General features: G+C 39.0%; 1 protein-coding gene across 1 annotated transcript in view; it reads left to right on the top strand.

Annotated features, from left to right (window-relative positions):
- The window catches only part of LOC147010612 (glutamate receptor ionotropic, kainate 2-like), a 298,336-nt gene that overhangs the window by 220,461 nt on the left and 53,664 nt on the right, over nucleotides 1-24,211 (top strand). Inside the window, exons 13-15 of the mRNA XM_085860314.1 lie at nucleotides 8,171-8,289; nucleotides 17,231-17,448; nucleotides 21,655-21,880. Coding sequence (XP_085716440.1) covers nucleotides 8,171-8,289; nucleotides 17,231-17,448; nucleotides 21,655-21,880 — 563 coding nt within the window. The remainder of the gene's footprint in view (nucleotides 1-8,170; nucleotides 8,290-17,230; nucleotides 17,449-21,654; nucleotides 21,881-24,211) is intronic.

Below are 24,211 nucleotides of genomic sequence, written 5' to 3'. Positions count from 1 at the left end.
ATATATATATATATATATGTATATATATATATATGTATGTATATATATATATATGTATGTATATATATATATATATATATATATATGTATATATATATATATATATATATATATATGTATATATATATATATATAAATATATATATATATATATATATATATATATATATATATATATATATATATATATATATATATATATATATATATATATATATATATATATATATATATATATATATATATATGTATATATATATATATATATGTATATATATATATATATATATATATATATATATATATATATATATATATATATATATATATGTATATATATATATATATGTATATATATATATATATATATATATATATATATATATATATATATATATATATATATATATATATGCGATACCCGTGCACATGCACGGGATAGCAGCACAACATATCTGGTAGCAGACGAAAGACCATACACGGGGAATGACAAAAATACGCATTGTGCAAAATGCAAGTGGTACAATGGAACGCCAAGACTTCCCAAACATTGTTGGCATGTCCGCTAAGTGCCACAGCAGTTTCATAGGGATCGTGTGATGGCGAGCCGAGTTTTTAGTGTGCAAACTTGGTATTATAATAGAGATATATATATTGTTGCGAATTCGCGCCCACCGGCGTGCGAGCGGCCACGTAACTCGAATCGCGGCACGTCGCCCACTGGACGGACAATTCTGTCGTGACCCTCTCGGACTAACGCCAGAAGCTAGTCACGGGTGGGCCTTTCAGCCTCACCACGATCGTGCCAATCGGCTCCCCGCGTGGGATAGGGTTGTTCGCCAAACTCGACCTACCTAAGTACCCATGCGGAGGGTAGACCGGGCGATCGCACCTCGCGCAGGTCGACTCCGGACATGGGCCACTTAAGCGACCCGTTCCGTACTAGCGGGATAACCGAGCGGTGTTATCGTCGGCCTCGATGGTTCCGATTAATTATCGGGCGTATTAAGCCCACTACCAACCCTTTACGTGAAGCAAGATGGAGATTCAATTAAAGAAAAGACGAAGCGAAACGGGAAAAACAGTTCAACATAATGCACATTTATTCCGTGGCACACGGAGAGCACACATATACAATTACTACAATTATGCACCAAAAGCAGATGCTACAAAAGAAACACAACAATGCAGATCTACTACCGACTACGCGTGCACACGGCAACACTTACACAGTTTTACTTTACAGACGGCGCCGACAACACATTTACTCAAAAGCAAAAGAAAAGGGCCACCCTCAAAGACGAGGGGACAGACGGGGCCTGTGGGCCACGAGACCGGGTGGATCCTACCCGTGTCTTGTGATGAGCCGCAAATGTGGCAGCGCGGCGGTGCCCCGACTCCGCGCTCCTTCGCGGGTTTCGTTGGCACTGCTTGGAGTGGGGTGGGAACAGGGCCCGCCTTTTCGCACTATCTCAGCGCGGGGGGGGGGGGGAGGGGGGAATTGTTATGCTCTGGGGAAAGAGGATAGCTGGCTTGCTTGGGTCCTGCGACGAGCGACTCCACTGCGAGCTCATGACCGACCGCCGTCTTCCTTGCCTCGGACCCGAGCTATCCGGTCCCCTCCGCAATTCTCCTTAGCAGACTGCAGCAAATCACCTCGACCGCGCTCCAGGCTTCCTCTCTCTGCAGCTCCCCGACAGACTCCGAACCCCAACAGACTCCGACCTCCGACAGACTGACTCTCCTCCAGACCTGACTTGACTCTTCTCAAACTCACTGTCGCTGCCACACTCTGCCGCTGCCACACTCTGCTCTCCAAAACTGACTTGACTCTTCTCAAACTCGCCTTGACTCTTCTCCAACTCGCCTTGACTCTTCTCCAACTGACTGCCTCGAACTGACTGCCTCGAAGTGACTGCCTCGAACTCACTAAATTTGCCCCGCGCTCGGCGCTTTATAGTCCGGCAGGAGAACCCATATGCAAATTTCTGGATCAGAACGAGCTCGGGGGAGCCACGCTTGCCCATTGGACGGAGAAAAAGGGGCGTGAGTCTCACCTGATCCTCAAATTTGCATATCCCGATTCTACTCTGACGCGCCTGGAGGCGGGGCCAAACCGCCCCGCGCTTGCTGATTGGACGGATCAGAAGTGGGCGTGTATCATTCCTGATCCGACTTCTCCTCGGAAAGGCCGCACTTTGCACCCGCGGCTCGGCGCGCGTCCCGCACGAGGCCAGTATAGCCTGACGCTCGGTGCCCACAAGCGGTGCGGGAATGGCCGCAGAAGGAGAGGCGAAGGTGGTGGAGGGTTTAAAGTGCTGGTCCATGGCCATGGCGACGTTTGAAATGGCGGTGATGCGATGTTTGCGGGAGCGAGTTGTGAAGGTAAAGGTCGTGGCTGTTGGCGTTGTTGTTGTGAAGCGGCGTTGTGGTTGGTGGTTGTTGTGTGATGGCGGTTGAGATGTGGTTCGTTCAAAATAAAGATAGAACAGAAAAACGGCTATCTTAAAGGGTCGCAGCCCGAATGAATCACATTTATTCCCTCTAAACAACGGGTTTGGGGCTAACTACACATGTACTTACAGAGATATCTCACCTACGGGACCTGAATGGTGGTTTGCGAATTTCCTCAACCGCAACAATATGTATATCTTCTTCTTATTATTCTTTCGGCTGCTCCCGTTAGGGGTCGCCACAGCCGATCATCCGTTATGAACCGCATAATGATTTGGCACAGGTTTTACGCCAGATGTCCTTCCTGACGCAACCCTGGTCGCCTCTTACGACACAGGGATATGGTACACCTATTCTAGCCGGGGCATACAGCGGGCCCAGTACACTGGTACTCACTTCGCCGACCACGGAAGGATGACAGGCTGAGTCAACCTCCTGTTGTGTATTAATTCAAGCGGGCAACGGGGCTTGAACTCAGGACCTTTTGGATCCCAAGCCACTACACTAACCATGACTATATATATATATATATATATATATATATATATATATATATATATATATATATATATATACATATATATATATATATATATATATATATATATATATATATATATATATATATACATAAATATATATACATACATACATACATACATACATACATACATACATACATACATATATATATATATATATATATATATATATATATATATATATATATATATATTGTTGTAGAAAATTGTTACATTATTTTCTGTAATTTCATGTGCAAGTGTTACAGAATTGCATTATTCAACCAGTGGGTCTCCCAGATGGCTCAGATGGCATAGCACTGGTACAGTTTGCTGGAGGACCTGGGTTTGATTCCTGGTCTGGGCCTGTAATTTTTCCACATATATTTCTGATCTTCGAAATCATAAACCTTTGACCAATTAACGAGGCTTAAGCTTTAAGCATTTTTAGAGTTCAAGGTCGATGAATGATTTCCATCGGTCAACTTATGGATATGAACAATGAACTTTATGAAAATGTTTAGGTTGACTATATTTGAGGAAGAAAATGAGCAAGAATGGCTAAAAAATCTGCAGTCAATGCAGACAAAACAAGAACGGCACTCAATAAGGCAGTTGAAAACTTAAAAGAGCAGGTTTTGGGTCGCTGATGACTTCGTGTGATTCGAAAGTTGTGATCACATTAATAATCGTTGGGCAATTATTTTCTTACATTTGAGACTCAAAATATGCTAAAATTAACTTTTATGTCAATACTTTTGTCAGTGATCGAACAACAGACCGGAATTTACCGAAGATGCTATGACGTCACGTTCTCCGAAAAGTTCGTGAACATTCGGAAACAGCGTGTGAACAATGGCGAGATGCGAATCGGAGAGTGATTTCAGCGGCGATGAAATTGAGTATTTTCTTTCCGATACTAGCATAACCCGTGCTCTGCGCGACATGTTGGGGTGGGTGTGTTTGAGAAAGGAACTGATGCAGAGTATCAGTAGTAATTTTACTTTAATGCAGTAAGTGGAATACAATGTTCAAAGTACTTCTTGATACACAATGTTTTGGGTTATAGCATTACAAATGCAGTAACCGTTTTTGGCACGATTTCACTGTTTCAGAACCATTTTATTTACCTTTTTTTTGTACCATGCACCTCATATGGTCTTTGAGATAATGTAAGCCGAATATCACGTTACTCGAGCGCAGAACAAAGTCGAAGATAGCGTGACACGAAACCACAAACTCAGAAATAATATCTAAGATTTCCGAGGACGAGTCGGAGGATGATGGGAATTTATACTATGGAGTTTCTGGCCCTGAGCCATATAAATTTGAGCCACTTGCAAGTGCCAGAAAACGGCCTATTTCATGTACAAGTGGCAGGACTGACTGTCCGGCAGTTCACACTGACAGACTCCACCAGACAGATTGGTTTGTAGATTTTCATTTTCTTGTTCGATGCATAAAATAATGTAAAGTTTGATTCGTCTGTGACTTGATATAATAATTTTTAACCCTCTCGTCAGTCAAGAGTCAGAAATAGAATGAATCAATAATGGACCCAAATATATTATACACCGTAGCCTTGGCGTTGAAGTCTTTCTGACAGCTGAGCTTGACCCCAGTGAAAGTGAACAGTTAGAACAAACCCCAACTTTCAAGAGACTGTTGTGGCATATAAATACCAAAACATGTTTAGCCTCATTGGGAAATATTCTACCAAATTTAGAAAAAAAAAGTGGAAATTAATCAATTTTTTACATTTGAAATGAAATAGCCCAATTTGCTGATGCTGTTAAAAAAGTAATTTAATCAACAATAAGTTGATTTGTTGAGAAATTTTTTCATGCTTGTGTTTTTCAGAAAGTTTATTTATGTGTTTTTCCATGTACTCTTTAAGAATACATTTCAAGGTTTTTCTCACTTAAACTCAACAATTGATTCTGTGACACAGCAGTATCTGGAGAACTTTTCAACCAACAACTCGTATTCACAGAGTGGTGATCAGATGTGTTTATATGCCTTCGTAATCCTTGGCTGTGAAATGGTCACCACAAATGACAAGTCTATCCAAAGGGTCCTCTTTACCCGTTTTCTTTGGGGGAAAATTCGCCCGTTTTGTTTGTACAAATCTTATCCACTGCCGACGAATGTTTGATTCCTTCGGGAATCGGTGGGAGCGATTACCCGTTTTCCAGCCATTTTCACAAAACATAACGACACACGTACGAGGCATGATGTACAAATATCCAAATAACTTTGTTCGACAATAATTCAAAATAAAAAAGGATAATATAGACAGTTGCAAGCTCAAAAAAAGCGAAAGAACGGCCCGCTAAACTGGACACTTCTTCAATGAACGAGTGAGCGTCCGCTTTGTTTTGGAGAACGTGATGTCACCATCTATATATGGCACGCGGCTGTTTTTTTTCAACAGCCTCGAGAAATCACAACTTCGGAGTTAAATTTCATTAATTTCCCCAATAGTTAGGCAACCACAATAGTTTGCATCGAACTATTTAATGCACATATAATCATATTGATAAATTTTCATAACATATTTGGTGACCCGCAACCTGCTCTTTAAGTCCTTACATATATGATAATAGCAGAACATTGAAAAATATAAAAAGCTGCGAAGTAGCACAGACAAGAATGATGAGATGAGGGGAAATGCATAGAAACACCAGGCAACCAAAATGCTCTGGTTACTAACCTCCTTGAGAGAAAAAAAGACCACTTATAATCACAAAAACTACTGCATTTCATCCTGTATTCGCCACATACACATCGATAAGTTACCATTCCTCTTTCACGATTATTTGAACGTACTCTTCAAATTCATTTAAATTTTTTATCATCGCAAAAAATGTGTATTAATACAATTTGGTCAATGTTTTCAAGTTAATTGGTTTTTCTTTGCCAAAACTAAACCCAGTAAAAAAAATAATTATAATTAATTAATTGATATGCCGAGTTTAGTTTTGAGCAGCACGTGTTGGCTCCTTAATGACCAATAGACACAATGTTTATTTCATTAGTATGAAATATGTTACCTCATATCCTTTGTATGTCAACCAGCAATCTCGCTCGATCTTCATCATTGGCATGTCACCAACACAAGATGATGTTGAGGTACCTCAGAATTCTCAGCATGAGGAATAGCGCAAAAAGGTCACGATGGTAGGAGTTTCACAAGCTGATGAGATGGTGACATGATCTGGAACAAGCCAAAATTTTTCTGCAGTATTGTATTGATGTGACCCTTTTGGGCCATTAAAGAAACAAGTGATGCGTGGAAACTTTCAGCTTTGCAGTAGATCAAATTATTTCCACCATGTTGCCTTTTCAACGAAAGAGGACAGGATGTTCCAGCCAGTGTGCTGATGCCATCATCCATTAGGCCTGTTTTTCTTGGTACTGGCTTACGGTGTGCTCCATTGATCCACCAATCATCATGAGCCATAACCGATCCCCCAATTTTTGTCTAAAAATGTCTTAATTTTTAGTTTTTACAATAACTTTAAAAAGTAATTCTGAATAATTAGTTGAAAACAACATGGCGTTCAACACGAACCTTTGGACGCTATTGTGGCGAGTATTCTGAAAATGCATGTTTAAACCTCCATAGGACAACTTGCACCATTAGCAGCAATCATCTCATCACCCTCTCACACGCAGCTTCTGCATGTTTTCAAGGGCAGAGGAATAACTTCTGTAGTTATTCCCCTGTATCTTAAAGCATCCAGAAAAACTTCCAGACAGTTCCTAAAGTAGAATGAAGAACGAGTCTTGCTGGTGAAGGCTAGTTTCGATCTGCGTCAGTGGACAGGTAGACCAATCGATGGAATCAGGAGGACATTGATCGAGGTATGCTAACCATCATGGGAAGCAGGGGGGGGGGTTGCTGATGTTTTGGGTATTAACCCTTTGTGAACCTTTCAGTTAGCTTCAAGCCTACTTCCAAAGCTTCTATTTACCTTTATGTGGAGAAACCTCAGAGCCTAGGTCTTCATTTGAAGTATCACTTCATGAGAGACACCGAAGCACAGGGACAAAAACAGAAAGTGCTTATCACACCGATATTTGTCGTCAAAGCAAATGCATGAAACACTTTTACCTTCATTTTGTGTTCAACATCGAGATATTGAACCAAATTGTCTATTTATTAAAAGTAAGATATAATCTCCATTCTTTTACTCTTTTGTTCAACTGAGGCCATTTTCAAGCAGCCAAGGTAATTTTCAATAAACTCAAAATACTTGTGATATTTTGATTTAAGGCTAAAGCATTTCATTGATAGCTCATAAAAATTGGCCTTTTCTAAACTGAGCTCCAATCAAAGTAAAATTACATTATATTTCCATGAAGCCGTGTCAAAAGGCAGAGCACAGGAGACGTGAATAAATGAGCATGGATTTGAACAAACACGCTAATGAAGCAGCTTATCGTGAAGATCCGCACACAATCAACGATGTTTATTAGTTTGCTCCACACGTACCTCCATCTGGTAATCACTGATTGTGGAAACCTTGGAGCTTGGCCTTTTATGAATTTTAATGGAAGGAGCATCTCTTGTTAACCAGGATTTGAGGTTGTCATAAATGCGATGAAAAAATGTCTGGATATAATGTTATATATATATATATATATATATATATATATATATATATATATATATATATATATATATATATATATATATATATATATATATATATATATATATATATATATATAACTTTAATTTTAATTTCTCCAGGCATGTAAACATGACAAAACAAATGCACCTTTTGAACACATCCTTAATAATTCTGCAACAAAATCTTTTTAAATAATAATGATTATGTGCTTCAGATGACCAATGTCATGTGATCTGTTATGGAAATGCATGTGCTATCCAAACCACAAGAAAGAAAGTAACATGGTGACGACAGCAGTTTCAAATTGATGGAGAAACAAACTCCGACGTGAGAAGAACCGTTGAGATCAGCGATGTAATCGAAGCTTTGAAAAATGTCACTGCCTTGTTCCTGTGCTAATTTCTGTCTGTCCTTAAGGCGCCCTCACTGCGATGACCGGGCCCTTGCTCCATGAGAGACGAGAGTGCCTGGAGCGTGAGTATGTGCATTGGCGATTTCTGGTGGGCCCGCTCATGGCGGTTCCCACCCCTGATATTTTCTGCCCTCTTGGTTTAGGTTCAGCCCCTACGAGTGGTACAACCCACATCCTTGCAACCCAGACTCCGACGTCGTGGAAAACAATTTCACTCTGCTAAACAGCTTCTGGTTTGGCATTGGAGCTCTCATGCGTCAAGGTAGATGGCTCACAAGGCTGGTACACACCTGATCGCCAGCTTGCCCCGTCCGGCCTTTTACCACCTTACTTGTCCCACCCCTCTCCCCACTCTGCCCTGCTAGCATCCATCCTTGTATGACCCTATTGACCTCTGCATCCATCCTGCCTTGCACAGCTTGAATCGTTCTGTGTCGCAAGGGAGAGGCAAAAACCCAAAACCATAAACGCCAAAGGGAAAATCGTCAGTTACCATTCATGTTTGAATCAACGGAAGTGTAAACGAGTCTTGTATGAATATTTTGAGTTTTATAATTTTCATATGAATGTTTTGAATCCTAAATATTCACGAGTCCGTGCAACATGATTCGTATACATCTCCGTTGGCTTGACAATATTCTGTTGAGAATGAAGAATTCTTTAAATAAATAAAATTCTCAGAACAGGGAAGCAAAAATATTAAAAATGTTATTCACAAGAATTACCACCATTACTAAATTTACAATATTAACATGGTGAATGCAATGTATATTAAAAAAAAATCGCTAACACTTGTTCTAACTAGAGGGGGAGCACTCGGTAGAGTGCAAAACCTCTGCCGCCAATACTGCTGGGTCACTTAAGTGAACCGGATGTCCTATTCATTGTAAGTCAAAACGGATCAGACTCTACTGAACCACGATTGAATAAACTAAACGAGATCGACGCGCATGTAGAAATGCCAAAAAAATTTAATCGAAATTTTTTTGAAAAAAAAGTTGCAAAATTTCTGGGTTTTTTTTCTCTAACAAATTATTTTTGGGGGATTGGAAATCACTTAAAACATGTAGAAATGCAAAAAAAAAATTCAAATATTTTTCAAATAAAATCGAAATTTTTTTGAAAAAAAGTTGCAAATTTTTTTTTTCCTCTAACAAATTTTTTTTTTTTGGTTCGAAATCACTTAAAACATGTACAAATACAAAAACAAAAATTCAAATATTTTTTCAAAATGGCCGCCATAGCGGCCATATTGGACTTTGGACCAAGTCCAAAATCTAATGGCGTGATCCTTGGACCATACCTAATCCCCCCACCAAGTTTCGTCGAAATCCGTCTGGGAGTTTTTCCGTAATACTGTTCACAAACAAACAAACAAACAGACAGGGGTGAAAACAGAAGATGGACGGAGGTTAACAAAGGACAGAGGATTACATGCAAGTAACTCAGTACATGTTACTTGCGTGTAATCCCCTGCCCATCGACACTTGCATGACTATCATCGTAACAGCCTTGATCAGCGTACTGTGGCCTGCAGTCTGTGCACTGATTGATGAGGAGTTATTTGATAGTTTAATATTGCGTGGTAAAACCAATTATTTGTGTTCATGTCACTCGCTACATGTTTGTCTTTATTAACGCTTCTGGGTGGATGTGTGTGTCGGCTGGACAGCGTAAATGGTTAGTGTGAGTTTGCTCCCCAAAAAAACCCTTCCGATCGAATGGTGACTCCTTGGAAACTAACATTGTGTTCCGTGCATGAACCCAACCATGCAAGAAAACCTTTCCTTTTTCTGGTCATCCTGATGTTAAGAATCCCCTTGAAATGACACGTGTTGGGGAGTGGGTTTGTGAGATGATGACAGACAGCCTTCCTTCATAAAGCCACTCATACTTCCATTTGCTTATCACACTGTTATTTAATATCTGCATTGTCCAAGCAAAATTGCTGTCTGTGTTTCACCTTCTGATCAAATTGTGTATTTTTAAGTTTAATTTCATCTTTGATTTGATTGTTTTTATATTGTCGTGCCATGGTATAACATTTGTTACTTGTTATTTGTTTTTATTGATATTTTATATACTTTTGTAAACTGTGTTCCCAATGGTGAGATATTCTTTCATGCAGCCTTTCCTTTCCTCCACACTCCCTCCCCCTTCCCCCTTCCTTTTCCCCTCTGTGTACCCACATATGTTATTGCCTGCTTCTATTATAATGTAGGCCTAACTGGGTTGACTTGGTGAGCTCAATATTTTCCTCCACTCGAGGACAAAGCTCGCCATTAAGTCATCTATTGTAGTTTGTGATTGGATGAATATGCTCAACCAAACAGCTAAAACAGAGTCGGCTTTGTCGAGTTGAAGTAGTTCTCTGAGGGGCAAGCTGCGAGCTGGTGTCCGTCCAATGCCCCGGCGTTATATTGGGTGCATGCCAGTCTTCATGGGGCTGTACCTCTGGTTGTGTTTTCTGCCGATCGTTAACCCCTTAATTGCCGCTCCCACCTGTGCCTGCATTTTGTCTGGCATGTATTTCAGAGGGCAAGGAAAGGAAATGGGTTCACGTAAGGCTGTTTGGGGTCTCGTGATATTTGCAAACACTCTGATTAGTTTATGAGATCAAAGCAAACGTTAAGCTACATCTTGTGAACAGATTTATCTATCAAAGCACGTCATGCTTATTGCATTTTGTCGCCGTCAGTCCAATGGTTTGGTCAACAGTAAATCAACATGAGTGTGCTGTCCTTTGGCCCAAGGCAACAACAAGTTACTGCACATATAATTTTCACAGTGCATCATTTGGCGAGTTCAATAGATTTTCATCGTGGAATTACAATACAATTTGTTATCAAGTAAATGCAAATGTATTTGTACTCGCATGCAAACTACCAATGGACTGGACAAGCAATTTGAATTGACTCATGAAGCCTGTATAGTGAAGACACTACAAGTGTCTCGCTTTTTGTTCAGTTTTTATTTTATTTTAAATACTTTCTTGGATTTGTGGTTCTGGATTTAGAAGTTGTCCGCAAGACAAACTTAGCTTAAAATACAAAATTTCCCAGCATGCTGGTATGCCATGTGGCACATGTAACATGAAGGGAACTTTGAGCAAATTCCTCATCAATCTCAGTGATGTTGGAATGCATTGACTACTAAACTATAAAGATGCCTCTGCCAGGAGAAATCCTCAACCTTAATTGGCCAACACCGAAGGACCCCTATTTAGAATTGCTTAATAAAAATACTTCCAGAAAGCGGAGTTCCAAGCAAAATCTCAAAATCATGACAACACTAAATATCGTTGTGTCAATATTCTGTAATGGGGGTTGAATCATGTAAAACGATAATATAGTGGATGAAAGTACCTAAATAATGCATTTGAAGCAGATAATCCTTTAAAGTTGCCAAAAATCTGTCTTCAATGTCGAGTTAAAGATCCCTTGCTGTCTGTCACCATAGTATCAATTGTGCTGCGTACTATCGGTTAAAACATTTTTTTGAGGATAAAATAAAATAACAGGGTTTACCCACCACAAATTGCAACAGAAGATATCTACATTGCTTTATACCCAGATAATGTCCTCTGTAACACATAAACAGTCCAAAGGAACTGTGTTCAGGTAAAACCCGAGAAATAAAATAAAACCCGCGGTATAAAACAAGATGGCCACCAAATATAAAACAAATCCCCAACTCCTCATCTAATAAATGTAGAATGGTGTTGTATAAGGCTATTTTATGATATTTTTGGCATACTTAAATCAAATGGAAGCAAAACGAAATGTACAGGGTTCGCCATTCAAGGTCATTGATGAAAGATCGAGCTCATTCCCCATTATGGAAGCCCATTGCATAATAATAATTGCCATCGCATTAGATCTAATCAGATGACGAGACTGGCACTCGGTAGAGTGCATACCTCCACCAGGCTGAACGGTTTACATTTGTATCCCACTTATAGGCCGGATATGCATCCAGACCTTATACCAAAATCTAATCGGCTTGTTCTTGTCACATACCCAACTCATCCACCAAATTTCATCCGAATCCGTGCTGTTAGGGTTAGCTATAACCCTAACCTACTAACCCTAATCCTAACTAAGAGTATATTGCCTACTCTTTGCTAAAGACATTGTGTGATCTTAAATGTCCACCAACTAATGTTAACAGATGGAACTCACTCAACTCAACTTTTGCCCAAGGTACGACACACTTTATGATGCAATACCCCCTCCTGCAAAGCACCAATTGTTCAATTTATATTCGGGTTGGGAAGGAAACTCAGACTAGAGAGCTCAAAGGTAAATGTGCCATCTCTGCACCGTCTACTGCAATATGGTAAAATAATTACATACAATGTATATTTTCCATGTGTGGGAATTATTATTTTTTAAACAAGACCAGTATGTGCGAGATACAGTTGTACTTATTAATTGTATTGTACGGCCACATGGATAAATACATGCAGGAGTATTTCCATTCTCTACATAATATCGTGACAAAGTATGGAGAGGCAGTTGTATTTGATGGATTATAATAGCACATGCATCAGAGAGTCTCCTCCCCAGTGAAAAACAGGAGATAACGTTTGAGCACATGTGACATTTGCTGCTCAAATATGTCACAATGAAGAACCTGTTCTTGGCCAGCAAGACAAACAAGGAAATGGTTCATCAACATTCAGCAGTGAATAGATTTTTCCAAACCTGCATTCTTGCACACTTGCACTTGTGCACGTCCCGACAGAATATTCTGTACCTGCTTGGGCTAGGAGCAAACATGTGAGAAAAGTGGACATACAGCTCAATTCAACCCTTCGAGTGATCAATGGTTGCTTTCGACCAACACCAACTTATCCTGCCTCACCATCGAAGACACAAAGTTGTAACCAGACAGGCTGCGTTCACGGCAGTTGAGTTACCAGCCCATGCCTTCCACGACAAAATCCTCGGAGATCTGCCTGCACAATGACTCGAGAGCCGTAAACCCTTCATCAGAGTGGCTCAACTCTTCACTTCGTCAACCAATAGACAGAGCAGACAACTGTGGCTACTCGGTGAGTGGAGAAGGAAACAACCTACTGGTAGATTGTAAAAATGCTGCCAATCTCTACATCACCTACTGGCTATAGTTTACCATGCAACGAATGCTACCGCCTGAACCATCTTTGGATGGGGGTCAGGCACAGCAACCTGTAACAGCAGTGATAAACAGATGGCCGATCACCTGGTGTAGGAGTGCCCCCAATCCACCAGCTTGATGGAGGCTGGAATCCATTGCAATGGCTTATTAATTGTATTGTATAGCCACATGGATAAATGCATACAGGAGTATTTACATTCTCAACATTACATCATGACAAAGTATGGAGAGGCAGTTGTGTTTGATGGATTATAATTGCACATCTATAAGAGAGTCTGCTCCCCTGTGAAAACACCGCGTGGGCCAATCTTGGCTGAGGACTGCCCAATTTACCTATCAATTCTCTCATTTCAACCATACGAAAGAAAAAGAACCAGTGAATGCTTGCAGAACAACAGCCAGACTTGTCATGCTGAAAAATATGTTCATGTCTTGATCGTACAGGAAGCCGTGTAGTTTCAAACAAAATCCACATTGGTCTCATCAGCAACGGCGTAAATCAAATCATCTGACTGTTTTAACACACGAAGTGAGAACCACATGACTTGATATTCCAAACTGAACCAAAGGAAAATACCAAGAAGCACACACTGTGTGGGACTTGAATGCAGTAAAGTATCAGCTCGGCCCAGAGGTCTGCACTCACATCATCTCCATTTGTGCGACCCACGGGAATGACACAACCTCCCATATTCAGCCACAGAGCCTAACCCTCACACCAGCTGCAGCATGATGCATGTGCATCATAAATCGAATAGTGGAAGAGGTCTGGAAAATTGGGAGAAAGAGTTCTTGAGGGATCAATTCTTCCTTTTATGACTGACTTGCAACCAGCACCTGAGACAGCTCCTACTTGTGATTTACATGTGACTCACAGCAGGTGAAGCAGCCTGAGATGTTCATGCAAGGAAAATGAGTTTGAGTTGCTCTGCAACATGTGTCAAGTGTGGAGGCTCTGGAAACAATAATTATAATATGTTCCATTGCAAGGAACTTCAATGCAGGAGAAGGCCATCTAGCCCATCAAAGTCTGCACTTATCGATGTTTGTCCATGCTCTGTCCTTCTTAAATGCTGAACTTCAAGCAAGGAAGCAGGACATTCCATTTTTAAGTCTTTGGGATGACTCAGCTAGGGTTTGAAGTGCCGACATCCCAGACTCAGAGCACATGCTCTAACCATTACACCACACTGGTTAAATTCAGCAAAGCTTACTTTGATGGCAAAGAACTGATAATGAAGACATGACATCTTTTTTTTCTTTCTTTCTCGATTTGATCAAGAGCGACAGTCGGTCACTATTATTCTACGAGCTTCCATAATGGGAAATTGCAGTGACTTTTCATCAATGACCATGAATGGCTAATCCGATGTATTTTGCTTCCATTCGATTTCTGGATGTCAACAATGTCATTTAAAAAGGCTTGTATCATCATTCTACCTTTATTAGATATGGATCAGTATAGATTATTTGTACATTTGGCAGCCATCTTTGTTTTTTGCCATTTTTGGGATTACTTAACACTTTATATCCGCAAAAGAACTTTAGTTGGGAAGATCCGGATTCAAAATTAAGTCGCCAACAACTTAAACAGCTACCCAGAAAGGTATCCTAATTGCCTATTGAACATCATTACAAGTTCACTTTTTATATGCGAGAGCATATTTCGGGGTGTAAAACAGTGGAGGGTACCCTCTGTTGCAATTAGTGATCATACATTAAATTGATTTGACTATCTCATTTAATTCCAAGTTCCTTGTGTGCAAGTTGAATGTCAAGTTAACCTGTAATTTTCATCAGGAAGGACCCCCCTCCTCCACCCCCTCCGAGTTCCTCATCTACAATCACCTCCGTTGCCAATCATTTTTCTTTTTTTTAACCCTTGTTCTCAATGCTCCTTGATCTGTTGAACAAATGAAATAGTGATAATAACAGATCGTTTTTAAATGAGCAACAAAATAAAAGTGTAATGATGTAAAATGCACAAATCTGAAATACATCAACAATGTACTCTTTCCAATTGCAATGGGAAGCAAAATAAAAGGGAAAACTAGAACCAAGAGAATTCAAGGAAAGCATGGCCCACTGAGGAATAATATGAAGAAGTAGAAGAAGAATGATTTTTTTTTTCTCAACTCCAGAACCCTGGTCTGAACTTTGCCAGGCAAGTTTTCCTTTCCGTTGAAAACGCTTTGCTATTACTAAGTCACACTGATTCGAGCGACTCGCACGAAGAGTCGAATGCTCGGGAATCCTTCGGCTCCCATTCCCACTATTTCTGTAAATTTTGATCACTCTCAACAGTTTCTGGATTTACAGACTGGCAGGCAATCTGCCACTCGTAACAAATATTGCTACGTAGCATCTGGAGAAACTACATCCCACCTCCTACCCCCCCCTTCCCCCCACTCGACCCACCTGCAATCCTGCCCAGTTGAGACTCTCTAACTTAATCTTCTCCAATTATATTCACAGAAGGTAACTTCTTGGCAACTGTATGTTTTCTGTTCCGATTCGGTTTCTTTGTCTGCTCATCTCTGCCTCGGCCTCTCCACTTCACTTTTAATGTCTCTAGTTGGTCTTTGCTGTGTGAGTGACTAAGTGTTTCTTTGTGAGCACCCTGCTTATTATCCTTTGTGAGTGTTTTTTTTTTTTTGTGGGGTCAATAGTGTACATTCCTGTCATGTCACGTCTGCTCTTCCCAAGACCATTGCTTAAGTTTGCCGGTGCCAAAGAGCCAAGCATCCTGTCTGAATGTGTTACATTTCCGAGCCAAACTTCTATCATGTCCAGCTCTCCTGTATGCCGATCTTTGGCTGTGTTTTCGCACAGATGTCTCTTCAAGCTGTCAGAGTTTTGGCAGATACCACGGCACAAAAGTGCATGGTTGATGTCTTTCTTCTCTCCTTTTCTTCTCTCTCTCTCCCTCTCTCTCGCGCTCTCTCTCTCTCTCTCTCTCTCTCTCTCTCTCTCTCTCTCTCTCTCTCTCTCTCTCTCTCTCTCTCTCGCTCTCTCTCTCTCGCTCGCTCTCTCTCTCTCTCTCTCTTCTTTCTCTCTCTCTCTCTCTCTCTCTCTCTCTCTCTCTCTCTCTCTCTCTCTCTCTCTCTCTCTCTCTCTCTCTCTCTCTCTCTCTCTCTCTCTCTCTCTCTCTCTCTCTCTCTCTCTCTCTCTCTCTCTCTCTCTCTCTCTCTCTCTCTCTCTCTCTCTCTCTCTCTCTCTCTCTCTCTCTCTCTCTCTCTCTCTCTCGCTCTCTCTCTCTCTCTGGCTTTAATAAACTCCTCTTCAATGCATGCAATATGTGCCAAATGAGTGACTCGTGTATAATATTACTATATCATAACATGGGCCAGTTTTTCTAATCTTTGTCATGAACTTTAATTACGTCCGCCACCAAAGGTGAAAGAGGTTATGTTTTCAGCCCTTTCTGTCTGTTTGGATGTTTGTGTACAGGATATCTCAAAAAGTTGTGCACGGATCCGGATTAAATTTTGTGGACAGGTTTGGTGTGTGACAAGGACGAACTGATTAGATTTTTTGTGAAGATCTGGATCCGACTACTGGAATTTTTAAAGTGATTCTTCACAATTGAGGTAGGGCTAAACCGATATATAGCACGATATCTCAAAAAATTGTTGACGGATTCGGATGACACTTGGTGGACAGGTTTGGTGTGTGTGTGTGTGACAAGGAAGAATTGATTCAATTTTGGTGGATTCGAATCCGGATCTGGATACGAGAATTATTTAATTTCCAAAGTGATTCTTCACCATTGAGAGATTGGGCCAAAAACGATAGAGTACCGCATAGCATGATATTTTAAAAATGTATTGGGCCCGATATGTTCTCGTGGATCAGGCATTATGTGGCGGAGGTATGCGCTCTACCGAGTGCTCTTCTAGTTTATTAATAGATTCTCTCAGACAGTTCGGATTTTTGATATTTTAGAAATGGTAATGCAACATGAAGTATCCTGGCCTAGTTCAGTAATCTTTACTCCCCACACAGTATTGCTAGAGGTCAGCAGTGATGTGCATTAACTTTGTGACCTACCACATTGCCAGGTTCAGAACTGATGCCAAAGGCCCTCTCGACACGCATTGTGGGGGGAATCTGGTGGTTCTTCACTCTGATCATCATTTCCTCGTACACGGCAAACTTGGCTGCATTTCTAACCGTGGAGAGGATGGAGTCTCCCATCGGATCAGCCGATGACCTTGCCAAGCAAACTAAAATAGAGTACGGTTCTGTACGCAGTGGTTCAACAATGGTCTTTTTCCAGGTGAGCCTTGTTTCATCCAAGTGTGCGGTTTTTAATTCTTTCATTCATGCCTTTCGAACCCATTCACCTAATGCACTTTGAAAGACTTTCCTTTCCCTCATTATGATGAGTGGGTGAGAAGGCTGATTTGTTCTGATAGCCTCACACTAAGTTTGTACTTGGGGGGGGGAAAACAATAAGATAACCATATGATAAGTTTGCAGAGTTGGAAGTAAGCTCTTGATCTTGTTAAGAAAGCTGGCATTTCGCTATGATACATTTCACTGATGCAAATGGTGCTGTTCTTTTTTTTAATCACAAAATGTTTTGGTATTATTGCCATTGGCAGAATATCTCATTATCTGGTTTGCCTCTTGAATATTGCAGAGTATATATTTTACTATGAATAGGCTACACACACATATACGTGTGTGTGTGTGTATGTATGTATGTATATATACAGTACATATATATATATATATATATATATGTATGTATGTCCTTTGGTCACATTTCCAGGTTTCCAACACAAGTAGGGGTACCTGGCATTTCCCAATAATCCTGTGTTGACATTTTGAAGAAATCAATTTTTTTTTTCTATTTTTCTTATGTGGGGGACCCAAAACACTTTCATAGACCCACTAAGAAATGGGGTCGAGAATCATTTAATATTACCTTTAACATCACTGCAAAGGCTTAGGCACGAGAGGGTGATTCAAAAAGAAAATCCAACTTTTACTTCAAAATATTCCCCAAAAAATTATTTTGCCTAAAACACTCTCTGGCACTCACTGATGGACCTCTGAAAGTTTGATGAAGATCCATTTGACCATCTTTGAGCAAAAATGGTGACAGACAAACAGATAGACAAACATTTCTCTTATCAGTGGAGATAAGCTAAGTGAAGCTCCTCCTCTAGTGAAAATCTGGACCAATTAGCATTAATGAGGTAGGCATTCGTCAAAAGGCTTGTTTGATCCTCATCTCCTTTGTTATTTCTGCCATCACGTTATAACGACGCTAAATTGGTGTTCTTTATATAGTTGAAGGTAATCTGGGAATTTCCAGTGGGCATGCCAAGATAATTTTGTGTCATCCCGATGTAGATACTTTTTCATGATGCCAGTATAATTTTTGGTGATACTTATTTATGCAAGAAGACAGATCCCATTACCTACACTACATAAGTGGAGACAGTTGGACAGAATATTGCATTGTATGGTGTGAAACGGAGGCAGCAGGGGGTGTACAGTTAAAGCCATAAATTCTGATTGCGCATTCGAATTTAATTGGTCTCATCAAAGGTACACTGCAGGATTTGTTCCCATCTCTGTTGGGTCTCTTGATGATTAATTTCAAATGTATATGCACACAAGGCTCAAGCTCATCAGAAAACAGAAAGGGTGCATGATGCTTGCAAGGATTCAACAGCGAACAACAGAAATAAAGGTTCGACTTTCCATGGTCCATGTGGAACAAACAAGTGTATTGGGGTCAACTCTACTACGGCCACCATCTTGGCTTCCGGAGGACCAGACATGTATCGATACTGTATCAGGAATGTCCTCACCTTTGCAGCTCCCCTTTGCATTCTTCTTTGTCACTTGTACATTAGCAGTGCCTCCATGTTTCAAATACATTGGTGCAAAATATAACCATCAAATTATAACAAACACATAGGAAGCTCCCTGTTATGATTATCCCTTGAGAACACCGTCCAAATTCAGCTCATGTGTGCAAGTAAAAGTGACAAAAATGCTGCATTCCAACCTCCTCGTGTTGACTCGAGGATTGAATTTGCGTATTTTGTCACGCGACACATTTTGCATGATCAGAGAGGGAAACTATGTTATTCCGATCACAGGGATTGTTGATTATTAACAATAAATCTCAAGAACTTTAATTTGATTAATTAACATGGTAGGAGCCTTCCCATTGATATAAATCCATAATCCTCCATGTACAGAAAGTGTACTATGCAATTGTGATGCACACTCAGCCATCACAGTGCTTTACCAGGTTGTACATCACAAGGACAAAACAATTTGTGCATTCAGCTTTCAATTTGCCAACACGGAGAAGCTCAGTTTACGAGTCCGCAGAGCTTGCAGATGGCAATTGAGCACATCGTTCAAACCCACTATGAATCTTCACCACGTCTGACAAATGTCTTTGCTCACATGGTATAATCATCTCCAAAATGAAGATCAACATGCTGAAATCAAGGTCTTGATTTAGAGAGAAAAGGCTCTGGTCCTAAAGATTAGAGAACGTCTTTCTGCGATGCCATTTAAAGAAAATGAATTGCAGCGGAAGCTGTTCATGGGCAACTTTGCGTTGGAGCTAATTGTAACTGCTCGTCATAAGTTACTTCCATGGGAAATCAGTCGCTCTGAGTAATCTGTTTCGTTTCATGACTTCTTTCTGATGCCTTGATTATGGAGTCTGCTCAACTTCTAGGGTGGTGCTTCAAAATGAGCCAGAAGTTTTGTTCATTGCAGGAAAAGCCTGAATGAATATTGGTCGCTAACACCATATATATATATATATATATATATATATATATATATATATATATATATATATATATATATATATATATATATATATATATATATATATATATATATATATATATATATACATATATATATATATATATATATATATATATGTATATATATGAGCAAATATATATAAATATATATATATATATATATATATATATATATAAATATATATATATATACATATCTATATATATACATATATATATATATATATATATATATATATTTATATATATATATATATATATATATATATAAATATATATATATATATATACATATCTATATATATACATATATATATATATATACATATATATATATATATATATATATATATATATATATATATATATATATATATATATATATATATATATATATATATAGTATCCCTGTGTGTCGTAAGAGGCGACCAGGGTTGCGTCAGGAAGGGCATCTGGCGTAAAACATGTGCCAAATCACTATGCGGATCATGCGGATGATCCGCTGTGGCGACCCTTAACGGGAGCAGCCGAAAGAAGAAGAAGAAGAAGATATATATATATATATATATATATATATATATATATATATATATATATATATATATATATATATATTTCTATATATACACATATACATGAGGAGATTGGGACCATACTCATTGCAGAGCGTTGGTGCTGCTTAAGCAGTCTCCTCGGCGAATCGGCACAATCCTGGATGGGTCGCCACTCCAACACAGTATACCAGCATGTTGGCACTCATTTTGCCGACCTCGGAAGGATGAAAGGCCGATGACTTAACCCTGCCTGGTATTAATTCAACAGCTGAGCGGGATTTTAACTCAGGACCCGAGGATCCAAAGCTCACCACCCTAACCATTAAGGCAACACCAGGTACATATATATATATATATATATATATATATATATATATATATATATATATATATATATATATATATACACAAGTTCCCTCAAAAACTATTGATGTATTTAAATATATCTGCATGTTGTAGCTCAGATCAAATTTGAACCAAACTCGTATCATTTGTCATTTCGTGTGTCATCTTACCTGTGTATTACTGCACAGCCGTATCGGTACAGCCCCACTTGTATGCTCCATATCTCTTTATTCCTATCTCCTGCCAAACTTCTTTCCCTTCTCCCTGCACTCTTACCACCTTTCTCTTCGTGCTATTGATTGTAACTTTCTATATTTATCCTTTCCCCACTCCACTTTACTCACCAGCCAGTCCATACAATGGTCCCTTACCAAATAAAGACGTTAATACCTCAACAAGGTTTATGCCATCATACCAGTTGGTTAATACCATTTGGCTATAAATCGAATTATTTTATTTATTATCATAGTAAATCTTAGACCAAGGGCTGGATACAATGAGCAATGGGAGTTGCAGATTGCTAGAAGAAACCTGGGAATTGTTGCACTTTATTAAGGACCTGGGAATCAAGCCTGATGCTGACTGCAATTTTGCATTTGGGTCCTGTGGAGAAAATGAATTTAATATTGCTTTCATTACCAATAATTGTGGCGCATATTTCATCACTCCGAAAGACTGAGCTGAGTGGAAACTTAAAAGTGACAACTACATTGTATTGCACAGCAATCGACCGATTATGGGCGCACATTACTTTTCACTACTCTCGCGCAGAAATCAAAAATATCCACATACGAGAAAATGTGGGCATTCATGAGCAGCCGTGCATCAACGGCACTCGTATCTACCATCGATGAAGGAATCAAGCGCGTGTTGACCACTGACTATGCATTCATCATGGAGTCGACTAGTATCGAGTATGTGGTACAACGCAACTGCAACCTGACACAGATCGGGGGTCTTCTCGATTCCAAGGGCTATGGTGTCGGGACACCTATTGGTGGGTATACGCCGAATGTGCTGTTGTTGGTTGTGATGTTCTTACATGTGTTTGATATTATTGCAAAACGAATACCAGATCTTCTTCCCGAAATTGTTCATAATTGGTCTTACTTTTTGGATTAGGTTATAAGTTTTGTCACACTGTGTTGAACCGAAACCTGTGACATTTCCAATGTCTGACATTAAACACAAGTGTCAGTAAAAAGTTGTGGTGAGAAAGGAAGGCCTGTAGGGGAACAGTTGGCAGCGATGCATGTCCCACAGTCTGCTGTGATGCCCTTGCATTCAAATGGCAGATGGCAAGAACACAGGGCGCCACCTCACTCCGCGGCATTATATCGCCATTCATTCTCACATTTTCATAATGCCCCCAGATTCTTGTGCCCTTTGACGTGAAATGAAGATGTATTTTCTCATCTTCGTCACACACAAATACTGTTTGGTCCTAAATGTGTGGTGCTGTAGATACATATATATATATATATATATATATATATATATATATATATATATATATATATATATATATATATATATATATATATATATATATATATAGATATATATATATATATATATATATATATATATATATATATATATGTATATATATATATACAGGTATATATATATATATATATATATATATATATATATATATATATATATATATATATATATATATATATATATATATATATATATATGTATGTATATATGTGTACAAACACTGTATATATGTGTGTGTGTGTGTGTATATATATATATATATATATATATATATATATATATATATATATATATATATATATATATATATGTATATATATATATATATATATATATATGTATGTATATATGTGTACAAACACTGTATATATGTGTGTGTGTGTGTGTGTGTATATATATATATATATATATATATATATATATATATATATATATATATATATATATATATATATGTATATACATATAAACACATATATATGTTTATTTATATATGTTTATACATATATATATATATATATATATATATATATATATATATATATATATATATATATATATATATATATATTTTCCAGCTGAGAAACACATCTTCCATCAAACACAGAAGTTGAGAATGGCTGCTTGGTTAATCTGGCAGCAATTGTAACACCACGTGAGGTGGTTCTGCCTGTCATTGTGGGTTGAAATTATTTGTATGTGCACTTTGAAAAGCATCTCGGCATCTCCTACTCGGGAAAAGTTAATGGATAAAATTAGTGTTCTTAGACACATCCATACAAGTGTGTGTGTGTGTGTGTGTTTTTGTATGTGTGTGTGTGTGTGTGTGCGTGCGTACGTGTGTGCGTGTGTGTGTGCGTGCGTACGTGTGTGCGTGTGTGCGTGCGTGTCCTCCATAATTCCAAAACCATGAAACCTAACAGCCTGAAACTTTGCATGCATACCAATGTGAACTCCAAGGAAGTGCATTACTGAAAATTGTGTGTTTGCGTGAATTAAAACATGCCTTTTGAAGATAAATAATGGCCTTATTTAATTATCCTTTATCAAGGCTTCATCCTTGGTCAGCCTGTTTTTCCTCGCTGGGGTCTTAATTCACCTTTTTTTTGGCCTACTCAACATTGCCTTGACTTGGAACAGGCTGCAATGGTTTCTAATGATAAAGCATTAAAAAATGTTTTTCGCTTTACTCATATCATTGAATGCCCCATCTTCATACCTATGAATCGCTTATAAACACCCAGAGATCCCAGTGTTCATGGCTTTATTTAATTTCTGCACATGCAATAAGCTCGAGAATGTCTTTACCTGAACCGAATTTCAAAATTTAATCTGCAGAATTGACCTCAGCAGCAGTTCCAACGACTGAATAAAAAGTGTTCATTTGTCCCTTTCAGACATTGTTTGACTTTCCGGGCATCTCTGAGTGGTACGTTATAACTGATCACTAATCGCTTGCCAAGGCAGTCATTCCTTATCAACCATTTTGTTGAGTGCTTGCTTGAGTGCTTAAGCCACTTGGCGAACGCTCTTCAAGCTGCTTGGTTGTTCATTTCAAAGCTGTGGCGATACACAGCAATAGTACCCATACTGTCAATCTAAACACATCAACCGGCTGTGTTGGGTCCCACAATGGCATGTGGTGCCTCACCGACTGAAAATGTGTGCAACTTTATTTTTTAGATGATATCGCTTTGTTTAACCTTTTTGTGTGATCTGCTTTTATTATCCACGTGTCACTTCGACGTGGATACGTATTAAAAGGATGTCGATCGACCTCGTTTTCAGAGTTCTGCCATGTTGGTTCAAGCTGTGAAAA

This window comes from Eptatretus burgeri, chromosome 16, assembly GCF_056783735.1.
Source record: "Eptatretus burgeri isolate ZD-2024b chromosome 16, Ebu_testis_v1, whole genome shotgun sequence".
NCBI lineage: Eukaryota > Metazoa > Chordata > Myxini > Myxiniformes > Myxinidae > Eptatretus > Eptatretus burgeri.
This window is presented reverse-complemented; position numbering and strand designations above follow the sequence as displayed.